A 14,600-nucleotide genomic window follows, 5' to 3' on the forward strand; every position below is an offset into this window, starting at 1 on the left:
CTTCAGCCAGGTCACGATCTCACAGCCCGTGAGTTCGAGCCCCGCATCAGGCCCTGGGCTGATGGCTCGGAGCCTGGAGCCTGTTTCCGATTCTGTGTCTCCCTCTCTCTCTGCCCCTCCCCCGTTCATGCTCTGTCTCTCTCTGTCCCAAAAATAAATAAAAAGCGTTGAAAAAAAAAATTTTTTTTTAAATGTTTGTTTATTTTTGAGAGAGAGAGAGTGAGTATGAGCAGGGGAGGGGCAGAGAGAGAGGGAGGTACAGAATCTGGAGCAGGCTGCAGGCTCTGAGCTGTCAGTACAGAGCCTGATGCAGGGCTTGAACCCACAAACTGTGAGACCATGACCTGAATGGAAGTCAGACACTTAACTGACTGAGCCACCCAGGTGCCCCAAAACTAAAATATTTTAAAGCAGATAGATAGACCCAAGTCACTTCATCCCTACTCATTTCAGTATGGATCTCTAAAACATATGTACACTTTCCTACACACCCTCAATATTCTGCTTTGTATTTATTACTTTCTGTGAGCTAGTTAATAGGAGATGAATATATTCTCAGGGTGTCGACAAAATCAAGTTTCTGACTCTGATGCACAGCGAACGCACTGAGGTGGATGTGCCTGTAAGGACTCTTCTGGTCACCAGGATCCCTTTGTGTGAGCATGGTCTGAACTACAACAATCCAGGCGCTCTCACTTCTCATGTGCGTACACACGCACACACTGTGCATACACACACACACACACACACACACACACACAAAACTAAAGCAGAAATGAAGTAAGCGCCTTCTACACAGTGAAACAGGCTGTCACTGCAGCAATTCTGGTAGGCCATCAAGATAAATGGGGATTCTACCCAGACAGAGAACACCAATGCAAAGGTATCATCTATGCTGGCTTGGGAAAGAGAAAACAAGAACGTCAGAGAGCTAGGAAAGTACTGGCTGTTGGAAAGGGAACCGAAAACCATAAGCCATATCAACAGAAGCAGTATGTCATGCCAGAGCGAAATTCTGCTGGTTCCACCTTATCACTTCTATCCTGGTGTGTGAGAATCTCATTAATCTTCCCTTGCCTTCCTCACCATACCCACTGACCTCCTCCTGACCCATGGGTCCCCAAGGCAGTGATTTCATAGGCAGTTCTTCTCTTTCCCATCCTTTCTCTCCATCTTCCCTCCTCTCCAGATGCCTCTTTTATTAACTACCCAGTGCCTTAATTTTATTATTTCTTTCTTTCTTTCTTTAATTTTATTTGAGAGAGAGAGAGAAAAAGTGCACACATGTGTGTAAGTGGGGGAGGGGCAGAGAGATGGAAGAGAATTCCAAGCAGCCCCACGCTGTCAGTGCAGAGCCTGACACAGGGCTCAACTTCACAAACTGTGAGATCATGACTTGAGCCGAAATCAAGACTCAGAAGCTTGAACGACTGAGCCACCCAGGTGCACCCCCCACTCCCAATGTCTTCATTTTAAACTAATTTTAAGCACTAAAGACACATTTCTTTGGCCTAAGACACATTCAACACATAGCACAGTGTCTGGTATACAATCTCTGCTATGATCTGAATGTGTGTGTCCCCCAAAAGTCACCAGTTGGAATCCTAATGCCGAAGTGATGATGTTAGAAGATGGAGACTTTGGGAGGTGATTACGACACAAGGATGGAGCCCTCATGAATGGGATTCATGTTCTTACAAAGGAGGTCCCACAGACCTCCCTACCCTTCCTACTCTGTGAGGACACAGTGAAAAAGCAATGGCTATGAATCGGGAAGAGGGTCCTCACCAGAAGATGACCCTGCTAGTGCCTTCATCTTGGACTTTTTTTTGTTTGTTTGTTTATTTATTTTGAGAGAGAGAGAGAGAGAGAGCAAACAGGGGAGGGGCAGAGAGAGAGAATCCCAAGCAGGCTCTGCACTGTCAGCATAGAGCCTGACATGGGGCTTGAACCCACGAACTGTGAGGTCATGACCTGAGCTGAAACCAGGAGTCAGATGGTCAACTGACTGAGCCACCCAGGTGCCCCCTGATCTAGGACTTCTAAGCCTCCAGAACTGTGAGAAGTAGATTTCTGCTGTTTCTATGACACCCAGCCTGTGGTATTTTGTTATAGCAGCCCAAACGGAGTGAGATAGCCTGTTGAGAAATATTGGTTAGGGGCACCTGGGTGGCTCAGTAGGTTAAGTGTCTAGTTCAAGCCCCACATCCGACTCTGTGCCAATGGTGGGGAGCCTGCTTGAGATTCTGTCTCCCTCTCTCTCTGCCCCTCCTGCTTGGTCTCTCTCTCTCAAAAACAAACAAACAAACAAACTTAAAAAAATAGACATATTGGTTGGATGGATGGATGATGAGTGGTTTTAAGCGAAAGGGTAATACTTTAAAACCCACATGAGTTCTGATGGAACTTTGCTATGACACTGAGGATCCATTAGCCAAAATGGGCAACTAGTCATCATAGCTGGCTGTTCACTCGGGAGGTTACAAGAGTGAAAATGTGATACACGTGCCCTTCCCAGCACCACCAGCTACCAAGCATAAGAAGGGAAGAAAATGTCAGGATGGAAAGATGATGGGCACTGGGCTGGGGGAAACCTGAATGCAAACCTTGAGTCCACCGTCTTCTAATAACGTGGCTTTCAATAAATTATTTAAAAGACTTCATTTATCCTTGGGTGCCTGCGTAGTTCAGTAGGTTAAGTATCCGGCTGTTGAATCTGGCTCGGGTAATGATCTCAGGGTCATGGGACAGAGCCCCGCATGGGGCTCTGTGCTGGGCATACAGTCTGCTTGAGAGTTTCTCTCTCTCTCTCTCTCTCTCTCTCTCTCTCTCTCTCTCTCTCTCCCTCTCTCTCTCTCTCTCTCTCTCTGTCTCTCTCTCTCTTGTGTTCCTGCCCCTCCCCCTACTCTGCTCTCATACACACACACACTCTCTCTCTCTCAAAAAAAACTTCATTTATCCCATGTATAAAATGGGGATAATAGTATCCACTATGCAAGGCTGTTATAAGGATTAAATTAAATGATGTATTTAATTAAAGTTCCTAGCACAGTGCTTAACACATTTTGGGCTCAAAATCTTGTAATTTTTATGACATGATAATTATTATCATTAAGAAATCTCTGGAGAGAACCTAGGAAGTTATGGTTTATTTGTGAAATAGGCATGGTAAACACTTAAAGTTAACTTTAGACAAAGATGGTCAAATGGTATCTATAAAAAGAAAAATTAATTTACTTAATTTTTGAGGAAGTAAATAGTGTGTAGGTAAAAGGGAAATGCTTTATATTTTCTACCTTAACACCTTAAAAAACCTTTAACAGATTTCCAAAGGAGAGGCTGAAATAAAAGTCACATAAGATTGGAATGTTTTGTGAGGCCATAAGGAACTAAGCAAACATAAGCAAACATAAGGAAGCAAAAACAATGGGTGCAGCCTGTTGATTCCAGCCAGGGGAGGGAACTAGAGGGCCCAAGTGACAGGTCTTAGAAAGGCAGCAGATATATGAAGGGTGTACTCATCATATTTCTAATTCTGGGTTTCTCAAAGGAAACAGTGCAGTTCTCTTCAGGCAGGTGGAGTCCTATGCACTTGGGATATCTGAGCAAGTGGTAGTTGGACATCAGACAACCATAGAGTTGACAGCAATGAGAGGAAGTGGGGAAGGAGCCTGACATTAATCTAACAGTGACTGGAGCAAGCCATGTGCCAGTTACATCTCCTCATTTAAGTCACCACAACCCACTGATAGTAACTATTGTTACTTTTGACAGAGAAAGAAACTGAAGCTCAAAGAGATCTTAAAATTCAAGGTCTCTCTGCTAGTAAGGGGAGGAGCTATTATAGACAACAATGCCCAGCCAATAAGCTGATGTCTGCTGTGGATCTGGTTCCTCTGTTCAACAAATGCTTTATTGAGCACCTACTGCGTGCCAGGCACAGGGTCAGGTGCAGGAGATATGAGCAAAGATAGACAGTCCCCAGTCTCATGGAGCATAAAGCCTAACAAGGGAGTGAGAAGCAGCCACTAGTCAAATAATGCCACTAATGAAGATAAATTTACAACGTGAGACATGAGCATATGTAACAAATGGACTTGTCTAGACTTGGGGTGGGATGGATGCCATGGGGGAGAGTGGCTCTAGACTTTATCTAGAATTGAGTAGGTAAAGGAGTGGTGAAAAAAACCATGCCATATAAGGCAACTGCAATTACAATGTATATCACTTATATGTATAAGTGATCAGGAGGAGGGAATGAGCAGTGAAATCTCGAACAACACTTCTAACTAGTGATGAGTCTAGATCATGGCCAGCAAACTACAGCCCACAAGCCAAATCCAGCCTACACCTATTTTTGTGCATCCCTTGAGCTAAGAATGGTTTCTCCATTTTTAAATGGTTGAACAAAATCAAAAGAAGACTAATATTTTGTGGCAGGTGAAAAGTATACGAAATTCACATTTCAGTGTCCAGTGTTTTATGGGAACATAGCCATACTCATTTGCTTATTATCACCTACGGCTGCTTTCACAAGGGCAGAAATGAGCAAATTCGACCAGCACCAAGGTATTGCTGCAAACCGGAAATTATTTATTATCTGGCCCTTTATAGAAAAAGTTTGCCAATCCTTGGGCTAGTCAGAAGAGCCTATAAATCTGACTCTGTGGTCAGACAACTGACAAGTGAGCTTTAGTGGGAACAAGTGCAAAGTAATGTACTTTGGGATAAAAATATCCCGACTATTTATAAAATGAAGACAGGGCTCTGAGCTGCGAGGTCACAACTCAGAACTAAGCACAACTGGGAGAACTAAAGGCAGTAACAGTAATACTAAGTGATAAAAATCAGCACGCCATGGATGGAGGTGGTTATCTGAAGACTTTACCAGATGGGGGCCTGGGGAATGATTTCAGAAAGACTAAACTAAAATTGAACCAAGAAGAAAGGCTATATTATTTTCACTTTCGCTCGAAAGTTATATATAGATATCAACAGTCTGCATGGAATCTGGGAGGGGTGGAAATTAGTAATAAAGAATTAGAATTTATGCTGTATACACAGGACTAATCAGGGGTGGGTTATCATCTAGACTTTGTCTTATCCAATTCTATAGCTCCAGTGTCTACTTTAGTGACTGGCATATGATAAACACTCAAATAACATTTGTGGAAGGGAAGAAAGAAAGAGAAAAGGAAAGAGGAAAGGGAAGGAAGGGCACCTGAGTGGCTCAGTTGGTTAAGTGTCCAACTTTGGCTCAGGTGATGATCTTGCCATCTGCCAGTTTGAGCCCCACATCCGGCTCTCTGCTGTCAGTGCTGCCTGCTTCAGGTCCTCTGTGCCCCTCTCTCTTTGCCCCTCCCCCACTCATGCACATGTGTGTGTATGTGCACTCTCTCTCAAAAATAAACTTTTTTAAGTTTAAAAACAAAAGGGAGGGAAGAAAGAAGGGAAGGAGAGGAGGAAAGAGGGAAAGAAGGAGGAAAATTGGGCAGAATCCATTGGGTTTGAAAGCTGAATGGCAGTTAGCCAGACACTGAGAAGGAAGAACACCCCAGCAGGGAAAAAGGAACACAAAAGGCCAGGAGAGGCCATGAGGCCTGTAAATGATGTCACTGAAACCCCCCAGCCACCTTTGTTCTAGCTGTAAGGTAACTTGGTTTCTCATATTCACTGGTCCTGTGAAGAGGGCATCCAGGGCAGTAAGAGAGTTGTACCCCAGGATAATTAAGCAATCAACCACACAGTAATTTACTCAGTCTCTTGGGGCAGTCTGGCATACACTGACTTCCCCAGCCTCACCCTCAGGCAGAGTTTCCACACCTGCAAAGTTACAGAACTGACTTGGGATCTCCGTGGCTCTAACAGGGTCATGGTACCTTGGGGGTCCTATCTGAGGTGGTTGGCCTCCCTCTCAGACACCTTTGACCTCTTCCATTTCACTGTAACAGGAGTCACATCCTGAGAATTCCGAGAACACCCAGCCCAGTGTGCTGCAGGGCCCAACAGGAACAAGGTGTCTTGCCCAGGTAAGATACTCTCCCTGCCCAGCAACATCACGGTTACAGAATCTATTCTTGCTACAAGGTAAACTCATCCCAGTAAACTGTGGTCTCAGGTCTTGGAAATACCCTCCATCCCGAGTAAATCAGGACAGCTGGTTGCCTGCCAGACCGGTTCCTCATTTACAATGGGCTTCTTACCCTACTGTTCCCCAGACTTCACCTGGACCTGCTACAGAGTTTCTGCTACCTTAAGCCCACTGTAGAGGCAGCTTTTAGGCAACATGCCTGAGCAATGGAAACCTCAGTAAGGTAAAAGGGCCCACAGTGACCACCAGGCTAAATGCAAATAGGCCCATTAGGTGACCCGCCTCAAAATAGCCTTAAGACCTAGTTGACAACTGAGCTACTTACAATGGGGCACAGGTACCAAAAAAAGGTACCAAAATTCCACACATTCTCATACCTCCCCACCATCCCCCCTTAACTACACCCCACCCCCCCACCCACAGCCCCCTATCAAACAGTCTCTCCTTTGCTGTCCTTCCTGTAGCTCCCTTGCGGTGTATTTAATAAACTTCTATCTCCTTTGTTCTGCCCAGGGTGAATTCTTTCACCACCCACATCACAGGCCTCCACCCAAATGGGTTGCCCCACACCCACACTCAGAATATTCAGAGTAGCTCCTTCTTGGGGTGTGGGGGGGAAGCTCACAGCGCGGGCTGGGTGGGTCACTGGGAACAGGATTAAGATCAGAGACTGGGAAACTGAGAAGGGTTCCCAAGGAACCTCAGCTGCTGGAGAGTTGGTTGTTAAGACACCTGTCTTTCGTCTGTGTCTATTTGTTTCTGTGCATACAATGAGGATTAGACAGTATCTAGTATCAGGAAAAACTCTCATTCTCATCCTTTCTAGTATTTTGAGGTGAGGAAGGCCTACTAATGGGAAGACTGCCTTAAAGCCTATTTGTAAGTGAGTAGAATGTGAGTTAGTAAAATATAAATAACAAAGAGGAGAGTAAAACTTGGTTGATCAGTATAAAACAGCTGTAATAATTACAGTAATTTATACCTAATTACCATATGGCATAGTGATTATGAGGCATTACCCGGTCATGTAAAACATACACCAAGATCTTTGTGATTAGGGTACTAACTTCTGCTCATTCAAGCATGCTCCTATCTATAGTCATTTTAAAACCATTAGAGGTCATTTAGGTTGGCTTGGTCTTGGGTTTTTTGCTTCAGGGAGTACAAGTTAAACAACAGGTGAATTTGTTACATTTGATTCTGGGAAGATCCATATAAAAAAATAATTAATGCCATCTTTATTTGTAAAGGAATTCTGGGAAAAAACTCAAAGCACTTTGCAGATTTTAATCTAATTAATCCTCACAATAACCCTGGGAGGGAGTTTTTATACAATGGCCTTCATTGTTTAAAGCCACCAGTTCTAAGAGGTCACAAGAGTCACTTTGTCCGCATTTGCTTCTCTGTCTTGGTTTAATTCATAAATGTTATAATGTTCTCTGAAATAAGTCTACTATAAGTATAAACTGAGTATTAGTGTTTTAATCATCTCCAATCAGTATGAGACAGATTAATCTCACCACTAAGAATTTCTTAGAAATTAAACATCAGTTTCAAGAAATACAAATGTTTTTTAGAGGGGAATTTAAAGTTATGAATGAACTATGATTAAAATATTTTTTTTCTTTCTTTCTTTTTTCTTTCTTTCTTTTTTTAATGTTTATTTATTTTGAGAGAGAGCACGAACTAGGGAGAGGCAGAGAGAGAGAGAGGAAGAAAATCCCAAGCAGGTTTGACGCTGTGAGTGTCGAACCCAATGGAGGGCTCGATCCCATGAACCACAAGATCATGACCTGAGCCAAAATCCAGAGCAGATGCTTAACTGACTGAGGCACCCAGGTGCCCCAGATGGTATGGTTTTTAATAGCTCTCTCTAGTAAAGTAAGTAAGGGAATGTTTTCACATGCAAAATTTCATTGGATTCTTACAGTGTTCCTGTGACAGAGGTAGGACAAATACTATTTTCTACTTTTACAGCCAAGAAAATGAGTTCAGCAACAGTACGGTGTTGGGGATCACTGTGAAAGGATAGCAAAATTAGAGGCTGAAGGAAGGAACTTCTCTTGTCTGTGATGGATTCCTAAAGCATGTCCAAAATCAGCGTTCCACCCTCACCTTCAAGCTGTTACCTCCAGACTCCAGGGTGGGTGTGCTTATGTCTTAAACCCATCCCAGCTCCTATTCCCTCTAATTTTAGCCAGATATGGTTAGAGAAATTCACAGGTACATTTCCTTTAAAAAGTAAGGAAAGACAAAACAAAGGTATGAAAACAATGAACTTGATTGAGTGTTTTAGCTCACAGGTTGGTTTTCCTGACAGATACATGGGTGTGGCCCAGAGACCCTCTCCTTTATCTACTCACTGTCCAAGAAGGCAACTTGCCTGTCCTTGGGCAATTCTCTTACCTACTTTGCATCCTTCTCTTCCCCTGGAGGAGGGGTTTAACTGACTCTCCAGCCACTCTGTTAGCATAGCACTCCATAGAAAGAAGAAATTATTATACTCTCCATAGTTGTGTATCACATCACTAGCCCTTGTCCATTTGTATCTGATAGCTTTCAACCCCTCCTGAAAAAGATAAGGAGTCACATTCCAAATTCATCCTTTGGAAATCTTCTACAATCATCTATTCCAATGGAGAAAGGAATTCTCAGGTTGGGAATATGCAACATGTGAGCCTGTCAAGTAAGTGGCACCTTTCCCCATACCTCGGTTTTTAAACACTTTTCCACTTTTTTCCTTTCCTTTCCAAGAAGGATTTCACAGGGTGATGTTGAAGTCTCAAGGTGCTGGCACGGCTTTGATATATGGAACAGGGATTTCTCCCAGCACACCTGAAGGAGTCTAGGTGCTTTTCTGCACATCATTCCATTTGTGTGTGAAACTGAGAGGACAGTGCAGGCTAGTGTTTGAGAGCTTGAGCTCTGAAACCAAACTGATCTGGAATTGAACTCCTGCTCTGTTTTTTAGCTGCATGACTCCAGTCAATTTACTTCACTTCCCTGAAACTCCACGTCTTCATCTACTTAAAAAAATATGAGCTGTCATCGATTGAGCACTTACTATGTGCTAGGAACTACATATGCTATGTTTTACATGCTTTACATGCATCATCTCATTGAATCCTCACCACAGCTTCGTGAAGTGGGTACTCTTACCATCCCCATTTTATATGTAAGAAAATTGAAGCACAGATTGGTTAGTTTTCCAGAGACATATAACTAAATGGTGAAACCAGGATACAAATACGGTCAGACTTTAAGACCCATGCTTTGAATTCTTAACTTCCCCTCTAATGGAAATCAGGTCCCCTGCAGAGGTGCTTGGTGCATGAACAAGCCCCAAGTAAATGTTAGCTGTGGTATTATTTTCAGCATTGTCATTTGTCCCAAGAGATAATCTGGGCCACAAAACAGGTTTTGACGAAGGATATTTGGGGGCTATTCTCGTTGACTGCTGGAGTGTGTGTCTTGCAAATGTCAGACTTCTGGTATTACCTAAACAGTTTGTGTGTTAGGAGTTACCTGGGTAAGAAATAGGATAAATGGTTGGCAACTTTTTCTATTTGCCCATGCAAAAAAGTTCTTCAACTGGAAAGAAGTATTAAGTCTCTTATAAAAGAATGGCATGGTGAGCAATAGCTAGCTGAATTGCAGGCAGTACCCAGATTATAAATGGATTATTTTGGGGTGCCTGGGTGGCACAGTCGGTTAAGCGTCCGACTTCAGCCAGGTCACGATCTCGCGGTCCGTGAGTTCGAGCCCAGCGTCAGGCTCTGGGCTGATGGCTCGGAGCCTGGAGCCTGTTTCCGATTCTGTGTCTCCCTCTCTCTCTGCCCCTCCCCCGTTCATGCTCTGTCTCTCTCTGTCCCAAAAATAAATAAAAAACATTGAAAAAAAATTAAAAAAAAAAAAAGATCAACATGTGGCCTAAGAGGCTTGCATTAAAAAAAAAAAAAAAAAAGGATTATTTTTCAAAAGTTCATTTGTCTGTTGTTATAAATTCTGAATACATAGAAATAAGGTTGCAAATTCCAAGACTATTCACAGAAGTCTATTTATTTAGCACATTTTAAAGTTCAGTGATAGAAATCATGCCACTAGCCCAAGGACAGGCCTAGGAACAAGGGCGTGCGTGATAAAAGAATAAGAAAAGTGTCTTTCCTGGTACAGAGCAAAGTTGAGATTGAGTATATTCATTATCTATTGCTGTGTAACGAATTATCCCCAAACTTACCATACTAAAACAATGAACATTATTATCTCAGTCTCTGTGGGTCATCTGGGAGTGGCTTAGATGGGAGCTTCTGCTCAGGATCTCTCATGGGGTTTCAGTCAACATCTCCTGGGCTACAAACATCTGAAGGTTTAACTAGGGTGGAGGACCTGCTTCCAATACGGCTCATTCACATCGCTGCTGGCAGGAGGTCTCCATTCTCATCACATGGGGCTTTCCTTGGGGCTGCTTGAGTTCCTCGTGACATGGTAACTCTGGCTTCTCCCAGTGCAAGTGATCCAAGAGAGAACAAGCAGGCAACTACAGTGCCTCTTATGACCTAGTCTTTTAAGTCATCTACTGTCACTTATGTCACATTCTATTCCTTGTAAGCCATTATGCTATTCAATAAGAGCAGCTCACATTCACTGGGAGGGAGATTAAGCTCTACCTCTGGATGGGACAAGTATCTGAATTTGTGAACATACATTAAAATCACTATATAGTTTTTGTTATCCACCCATCACTCTGTCCAGATACCCAGCGATACAAAATAGTAAAAATAAATGGGGACACAGAACTGCACCTCTTCCCAACAAAGCTTACCGTAAGTACCCAAAACAATCCATGCTCCTGCCTCAACTTTCCTTGAAAACATCTATCGCCTTTCCTTGGATGGAATCCTATTTGAAGAACTCATACTAAAGAGAGAGCAATCACACTCCTGACATAGTTGCTTTGTTCATTTATCTTTCTCATTAGCAGAATTTCAAGCAGTATAACAAATGAAAAACCACTAACCTACTCCCAAATTGGGTGGATTAAGCTATTTGGGGTTAGGAAAGCTCTACTCACTAAGCACTCTCCCTTCAGCTGATAATGAACTGAGGGCCCTGATTATTGAATAATTTCCTAGCAAGACTTCCCTCCCGGGTCTTGGGAACCATGGGATCTCTGATCCAGGTTTCCTAACCTGACTCCCATGGCTGCAGCTCTGTGGGGATATGGTGGGCATTCAAAAGTGAAAGGATTGCTGGGGAGTTCAAAGGCAGTTGGTGCTCTTGCACCAAAGGCATGCAAGATTCGAAAGTGCATTCTAAGTCTTCAGAGGAAAATGATGTTCCATGTGACTTTTATTGCAGATTTTGTAACTTGAAATTTGGCAATCCATGTAGACTACTATCCAAATATGACATCCATTAACACAGGATAAATAGAGGAGTTTGCACTACAAGTCAACTCTGAGTGGAAGCTAGGGGGTTGATCTATGAGTTCTCCTGACAGTGTTGCTGTTTTAAATCTTACTTGAGTCTTAAACCCATTTAGAACATGATGAAAGCTAGGGGACTTGACTCAAGAAAACCCATATAAGCCACAATATTTTGCACATGAATTTAAGGCTTCCAGAAGCCCCTAAAACCCATTCAAGGGCTCTGGATTAAGAATCTCTTAGACTTTCAAGGGAGAAGAGGAGTGGGGAGGCCTATTGCCGTTCTATTCTGCTATTATTTTTTAAAGTTTATTTATTTGAGAGAGAGAGAGAGAGTGAGACAGAGGGACAGAGCATGAGCAGGAGGGGCACAGAGAGGGAGACACAGAATCCAAAGCAGCTCCAGGGTCAGAGCTGTCAGCACAGAGCCCAACACGGTCTGAAACTCCAAGCTCATGACGTGAGCTGAAGTCAGGCTTAACCCACTGAGCCGCCCAGGCACCCCTCCATGTTACTATTAAAAGTTATATCTTTAAAAAAAAATTTTTTTTTAGATATTTATTTTTGAGAGAGAGAGAGAGAGAGAGAGAGAGAGAGAGAGCGAGCATGAGTCTGAGCAGAGGATGGGCAGAGACAGAGGGAGTCAAGGAACCTGAAGCAGGCTCCAGGCTCAGCTGTCAGCACAGAGCCCTAAGCAGGGCTGGAACCCAGGAACCACGAGATCATCCGGGAGATCATGAGCTGAGCTGAAGTCAGACGCTTAACTGAGCCACACCCAGACGCCCCAAAACTTAAATCTAAATCAGAAACTGCTTCTCAGAACTTCTTTTAAATTTGTGGTTGTTAACAGAACCAAAGGCCAAAACGAACACCCCTACTAGATTTTCTGCTTGGGTTTAGTCTATGTTATATGGAGGGAGAAGGGACACTAAGCGAACACACAGGATAACACATACTTGCTGAAAAGCAATAGTAAATATAAAGCAGGCCATAGAACTGCTGACCATAAGCTTTGCTTGCCCTCTCACCCGTGCAGCAAATTTTGTCAACTTGCCAGAGAAGCAGCAACTCGAAGAAAGAAAGCTGCATAGTTTCTCACTTAGCAAGAAAGCACAAATTCTTTTTCTGCCCAGGATCCGCAACCGAGATCCTGCCCCGAGATTCCTGAGGCCCTCTAGGGTAGAGCGACCTCCCGCAGCAACGCCCAGCCCCAGGCGGGCGGGACCGTTCGAATCTACCCACTCGGACCGCAGGCCCCGGCTCCATCCGCTAGCGCCTCTCCGCCTGGGGAGGCGACAGTGCGGCACCAGAGACTGGGGCTTCCCTGTGAGTGCCCCTCGGGCAGAGCCGGGCGCGCGGGGCTCCGCAGCCGAGACTGGGGGCTACGGGCGGGAGGCGGAGGACTGGATGCGGCACGAGCCCCTGCCCCGCCCCTTTGCGGGCGCCGCAACCCTGCGCCGCGGGCCTGCGTGGGCTCGTGCGGACCCCTCCTTCGCGCTCCTCGCCTGCGGCCGCTGCGGCGCACGCGCGCGGCCTCGCGCAGGGCGGGGAGAGGCGGCGGCCCCCGGCGGCCGGCTCCGAACCTGTCAGACTCTTGAAGCCGGCCTGGAGTTGCGGGCGCGGCAGGCGCGAGGACGGCCCCGCTCCCCGCCCGGCCCCGGGCCGAGCTGCGCGAGTCGGCCCCGCCGAGCCGGCCGGCCGGGGGCGGGGAGATGAGCGGCGGCCCCGCGGCAGCGCCCCAGGTAGATGCGCCGCCCCCTCGCGGAGCCCCGGAGCCTCCGGGCCGGCCTGGCGCCCCTTGCCGCCCCGGGCTTCGGAACTTGTGGGCAGTATTGGGGCGCCTTTAATTTATAGCGTGTTTCGTGTTCCACAGGATGGGGAGGGACGCGCGGCAGTGCCATCGGGAACTGGCTCTCCGGTGAAGTAGGAGCCGCCGGCCGGCCGCCTGCACCGAGCCATTCCGCGCCGCGGCCGCTCAGCCTCTGCCATGGCCGGATCCGGCGCGTGGAAGCGTCTCAAATCTCTGCTACGGAAGGATGATGCGCCGCTGTTTTTAAATGACACCAGCGCCTTTGACTTCTCGGACGAGGTGGGGGACGAGGGGCTTTCTCGGTTTAACAAACTTCGAGTTGTGGTGGCCGATGATGGTTCTGAAATCCCAGAAAGGCCTGTTAACGGGGCGCACCCGGCCCTCCAGGCCGACGATGATTCCTTACTGGACCAGGACTTCCCTTTGACCAACAGTCAGCTGAGTCTGAAGGTGGACCCCTGTGACAACTGCAGCAGACAGCGAGAGTTACTGAAGCAGAGAAAGGTGAAAACCAGGTTGACCATTGCTGCCGTTCTTTACTTGCTTTTCATGATTGGAGAACTTGTAGGTGAGTTGTGTGGCCAACTCACTTTCCATTTACCTTGTCCGGAGGGTTGTTGTCAAGCTTTAGCTACACAGGATTTCAGGTTTAAACGTTCTTTTCAGGAAGTTTGTTATTTATCAGTATACCGATCTGGTGATATGGAAAGGCCACACGGTTCCAAAGTGCAGATCAACCTAAGTACAACATAAACTTTCAGAGATAACTGACATTTTCTTCCAGTTCTCCAAACACCGTGACATCTACTGTAAAGCTAAGGACATGAGCTTCATCGTATATCATTTAACTTCCTCTTTAAAAAAATTTTAAAAAATAATAATGGCCAGGTTAATTTTTGCAACCTTTAAAAATAGTAAATGACCTAGAATAACTTAGAATCATAAAATTATGAAGGTATGAAATGACCTTACTGAACACCTGCTTTACTTTCTTTTTCACACTTAAGGAATCTGAGGGCCCAAAAGAGGTTTAAATAAGTTGTGAGGACACTTAGCTGGTTAGTGAAAGAGCCACATCTACAGTCCCGGTCTCTTTTTTTTTTTTTTTTTTTTTTCTTTTTTGTCTGCATTTGACTTCAGGGGTCTCTTCATACTCTTTCCTTTTGTATTTATAGCCAAGAGATTTTCAGAATTAGATACTACTAACCTTTAAAGTTTTTCATTATAGTGAGGATCTGAAAGGAAACAGACGGCTCCCCCAGGGTTTATGAAC

At 45.1% G+C, this 14,600-nt stretch overlaps 2 protein-coding genes across 10 annotated transcripts in view; one reads left to right on the forward strand and one right to left on the reverse strand.

Moving 5' to 3' along the window:
- BLOC1S6 (biogenesis of lysosomal organelles complex 1 subunit 6) overlaps positions 1–14,600 on the reverse strand; it is a 133,164-nt gene that overhangs the window by 68,811 nt on the left and 49,753 nt on the right. The window lies entirely within an intron of this gene.
- The window catches only part of SLC30A4 (solute carrier family 30 member 4), a 31,388-nt gene continuing 29,544 nt past the window's right edge, over positions 12,757–14,600 (forward strand). For 2 of the 7 annotated variants that reach the window (XM_058737866.1, XM_058737868.1), the window contains exon 1: positions 13,349–13,895. In XM_058737866.1, coding sequence (XP_058593849.1) covers positions 13,505–13,895 — 391 coding nt within the window. In that variant the 5' untranslated portion in view covers positions 13,349–13,504. Of the gene's footprint in view, positions 12,844–13,144; positions 13,260–13,344; positions 13,896–14,600 lie in introns of those variants that run through there. The other 5 variants (XM_058737864.1, XM_058737863.1, XM_058737870.1 and 2 more) reach the window with 5 other exon arrangements.

This window comes from Neofelis nebulosa, chromosome 7 (genome assembly GCF_028018385.1).
Source record: "Neofelis nebulosa isolate mNeoNeb1 chromosome 7, mNeoNeb1.pri, whole genome shotgun sequence".
Taxonomy (NCBI): Eukaryota; Metazoa; Chordata; class Mammalia; order Carnivora; family Felidae; genus Neofelis; species Neofelis nebulosa.